Genomic DNA, 4,234 nt, shown 5'->3' on the forward strand with positions numbered 1-4,234 from the left:
CTGATAATTCAGTTTTCCTAGTAAGATGAAACGGAATCCAGTCTAACATCACACGAGAGGTTTGACATTTGGAATAACTCCGGGAACAGTCGAATGTTCATTCTTTGTCCCAATTATGACCAAACCTTGAATGGTCATCTCATGTGGGCCCCTAAGAGGCCCTTCCCCATGTTTCCTTGTCTCGCGCGTGTGGCAAGGATGATTCATACGCATCTATTAGTTCAACCCCCGTTCCGTTCTGCCTCGTTAGCATGTTCTACAATTGGGTCGTTTAACTAGTCACGAATATTTTTTTCATCCTATCTTTGGACCCACCGCTTGTATGTAAACCTGAAGGTCGGGGCTTCCGACCAAATCTCCAACTAGGGCTTGTGCAAAACTCTCTTCTTCTGCTTATTGTTCTTCTTCTAGTTCCTCTTATTGTTCTTCTTCTAGTTCCTCTTATTCTTCTTGCTCTCCTTCTAGTTCCTATTCTTCTTCTTGCTCTTCTTCTACTTCCTCTTCTTCTTCTTCTTCTTTCTCTTCCTCTAGTTTGTCTTCTCCTTAGTCATCACCACCTTCGTCATCTTCCTCATCTTCTTTTTCTGATCTTCTTCTTCTTCTTCTTCTTCCTCTGCCTCTTTTTCTCCTATTTCTTCTTATTATTACTATTCATCTTCATCCTTTTCCTTGATCTTCTCCTAACACAAAACATGTACAGTTTCGAGGTGAAGGATCACCGAGTTGTCACCAGCCAATCGATGGGGCAGATCACTGGCCGGCGTGTGCTTCAACCAGGAGGCAACAGAGTCCTCCCCGGCCAGGAAACTGGCCTGCCAGCGAAGAAGCTCCATGACATCGAGATCACTCCCTTACATAACCCCGAGAGCGATGTCTCAGATCAGGCAAGTCAATCGCTGTTGATCACAAGATCACCCAATAAGAAAGAACAGAAGAACACGAAGAGTGCCTCCCAGGTTTGTATAAATATTCAGAACAAAATCAACTCTCCGAAAAAGAAAAACATGCTTGCAACGCCGCCTAAGAGTTTTGCCACTGGGCAAAGGGAGAAGGCGACAGTCTTCAGAGAAGAGAAAATCAAGAGAACTGCCCATTATGGCAGAACTACGGAAAAAAACTCAGCCGTCGATCCTCCCTCATCCGCAGATCCAACCGCCGAACATGATACGAAGCGGTGTAGCTTCATCACGCCGAACACAGGTAATTTTCCACGATACTTGGTAACTTAGAAGCCCCATTACATTCCTAGAAAATTTCCTGATTATTTTTTTTCTTTCACACAACTCGCAGATCCAATCTACGCGGCATACCATGATGAAGAATGGGGAGTGCCCGTTCATGACGTGAAGTATGACTATCAGATTTTCTTAAATTGGGTGTTTGATGTAATCTCTTATTGTCCTTCATACGATGTTCCAATGTTATTCACAGGATGCTCTTTGAACTGTTGACACTGGCAGAAGCTCAGGTAGGCTCAGACTGGACTACCATCTTGAAGAAAAGAGAGGACTTCAGGTACGAATCGTAGGAGAAAAACGAATAAATTTCTCCAATTGGCTGTAAGTTATTTGCAGTTTTTTTTTTCTCTCAGGTCAGCCTTCGCGGGATTTGATGCAGAACTTGTGGCGAACTTCAGTGAGAAACAGATCGTTGCCATTTCCTCCAAGTTCAAGATGGAGTCTCGCAAGATTCGTAATGTGGTCGACAACGCGAACTGCATTCTAAAGGTGTCTCTCCCTCTCTCTTTCTCTCGCTCTATATATGCATCTACGATATATATATTTCTCTTACGCTCTCTTTCTCTATATATGCATCTACGATATATATATTTCTCTTACTCTCTCTTTCTCTATTTCCCTGTCTTTTTATACCTCCCTCTCTCTATATATATTTATTTTACCTCTCTCTCTCTCTCTCTCTCTCTCTCTCTATTTCTGTCTCGCTCGGTCCTTCTCTCTCTCCTTCCCTCGTTGTTTTTTCTACATATCTCTCCCTCTCTTTCCCTCTTTTCATTTATATCTCTCCCGCTTTATTTTTGCTTTCTTTATCTCTCTCTCTAGGTGTAGAAACCTACACTTCCATTTCGTCCCCATTGTTTTTCGTAGATTCTCTTATCCCAAAAGGGAAGTAATATGATACGAAGGGACTCATCATGCCAGTTCATATCACATGCCCTCATAATAAGGATAGGAAAGCAGAACTTCAGTTCTGTACAGCTGTTCTTGAAATTTTCGCTCAACGCCTCAATAACTATAGTTCCAGTATTGAACTATTAAGTGGGTCTTTCACCCAAACGTGAGATTGAATAGTGGGCTCCAAAATGGCGTATAAAAGAAAATTCGCCCTGTGAAAAAAAAAATGATGATTTCTCTTATTTTTATATATATATATATATATATCCAGGTAAAAAAAACACTTCATCCGAGAAATAACGGGAGTACTTGTGTCACTGAACTTGCAGGTCAATAAAGAGTTCGGATCATTGGATCACTACTTATGGGGATTTGTAAATCATAAGCCCATCAGTACCCAATACAGCAGGTGCCGTAAGATCCCTACAAAGACGTCCAAATCAGAGGCCATCAGCAAGGACATGGTTCGCCGGGGCTTCCGTTTTGTAGGATCAGTAGTTATCCATTCCTTCATGCAAGCGGCAGGGCTTACAAACGATCATCTTCTCTCCTGCCCACGCCGCTCCATCTTATTGCAAAAGTACTGCTCCAGTGGCCCCAGCTCTTCGTTCTCTCCAATCACTTAAAGCCAAGCTGCTTCCATCCCTTACCTCCCGTCGTCTCTCTCTTTCACCATTTTAAACTCCAGAGAGATAAGAATATAGAAAGAAGGAGAAGTGTAGAGAGAGCTAACGGAATAGACAAAGTCTACTGAATATTATCGTATACCCTTGTACCTTAGAATTTAAACCGAACCCAATTAAAGAATGCAAGGTAGTAGTGTAATGGGTTCTTTGAAACGATCGATCACTACCATGATGTGAGGGAGCATGTGAGGTGTTGTTGGTGGACACGGCTTTGTGGGGTACAAGAAGCTGGCGAGGGTCCACCCATGTGAATAGATTGGGGTTCTTCCCTTGTTAATTCTTAGAATCCAAATGCACGTTCTATCTTTCCCCAGGGATTATATTATCATCGCTTTGATGATATTGAATAGGTCCCCAATTTGGCAGCTTGTTATGGGGGCTGTCGCATCGATGGGGAAACAGTTGTCCTTGCTGTATCGTCATTATTCTAATCTCTCATTGGCAGGTCCTACCTGTCTTCTATAATTTCTGTCTTCTTCAGCGGAATAAAAAAGTCTGAACTTTGACATAGAAAGTCACTCTCAATATCTCTCTCCTTCATTTGATTATCATCTCCCGCTTCTCTCTCTCTCTCTCTCTCTCTCTCTCTCGCTTTATCTCCCTCATCTCTCTCGCCTCTCTCTTGCCCTATCTCTCTACCTCTGAAGCCATCTCTTTCTCCTCTATCGCTCTATATCTCTTTCTCTCCACTCATCTATTTCTACTTTATCTTGTTCTTCATCTCGCCCAGCCCTATTTCCTTTCTGTCGCTCTATCTCTCTCATGCTTTCAATCTCTCACATCTCTCTCTCCCTCTATCCTCTCTTTTGCCCTATCTCTCTGCCTCTGAAGCCATCTCTTTCTCCTCTATCGCTCTACGTCTCTTTTTCTCCAGCCATCTATTTCTACTTTTATCTTGTTCTTCATCTCCCCCAGCCCTGTTTCCTTTCTGTCGCTCTATCTCTCTCATGCTTTCAATCTCTCACATCTCTCTCTCGCTCTATCCTCTCTTTTGCCCTATCTCTCTGCCTCTGAAGCCATCTCTTTCTCCTCTATCGCTCTACGTCTCTTTTTCTCCAGCCATCTATTTCTACTTTATCTTGTTCTTCATCTCCCCCAGCCCTGTTTCCTTTCTGTCGCTCTATCTCTCTCATGCTTTCAATCTCTCACATCTCTCTCTCGCTCTATCCTCTCTTTTGCCCTATCTCTCTACCTCTGAACCCATCTCTTTCTCCTCCACTGCTTTATATCTCTTTCTCTTGAGGCATCTATTTCTACTTTATCTTGTTATTTATCTCCCCCAGCCCCGTTTCCTTTCTGTCGCTCTATCTCTCTCATGCTTTCAATCTCTCACATCTCTCTCTCGCTCTATACTCTCTCTTGCCCTATCTCTCTACCTCTGTAGCCATCTCTTTCTCTTCTATCGCTCTATGTCTC

At 43.0% G+C, this 4,234-nt stretch overlaps 1 protein-coding gene across 2 annotated transcripts; it reads left to right on the forward strand.

Moving 5' to 3' along the window:
* Positions 1 to 223: 223 nt before the first annotated feature.
* On the forward strand, positions 224 to 3,332 carry LOC144707566 (uncharacterized). 2 transcript variants are annotated; one of them, XM_078580747.1, is made up of 6 exons: positions 224 to 336; positions 701 to 1,200; positions 1,291 to 1,348; positions 1,432 to 1,515; positions 1,592 to 1,727; positions 2,462 to 3,332. In XM_078580747.1, exons 2-6 carry the CDS (start codon positions 741 to 743, stop codon positions 2,756 to 2,758), a joined length of 1,035 nt encoding a protein of 344 aa, XP_078436873.1. In that variant the 5' UTR covers positions 224 to 336; positions 701 to 740; the 3' UTR covers positions 2,759 to 3,332. The 2 variants fall into 2 exon arrangements, with proteins under 2 accessions (XP_078436873.1, XP_078436872.1); XM_078580746.1 differs by lacking the exon at positions 224 to 336 and having other exon boundaries at positions 343 to 1,200.
* The last annotated feature ends 902 nt before the right edge of the window (positions 3,333 to 4,234 follow it).

Source organism: Wolffia australiana, chromosome 9 (genome assembly GCF_029677425.1).
Source record: "Wolffia australiana isolate 7733 chromosome 9, ASM2967742v1".
Taxonomy (NCBI): domain Eukaryota; kingdom Viridiplantae; phylum Streptophyta; class Magnoliopsida; order Alismatales; family Araceae; genus Wolffia; species Wolffia australiana.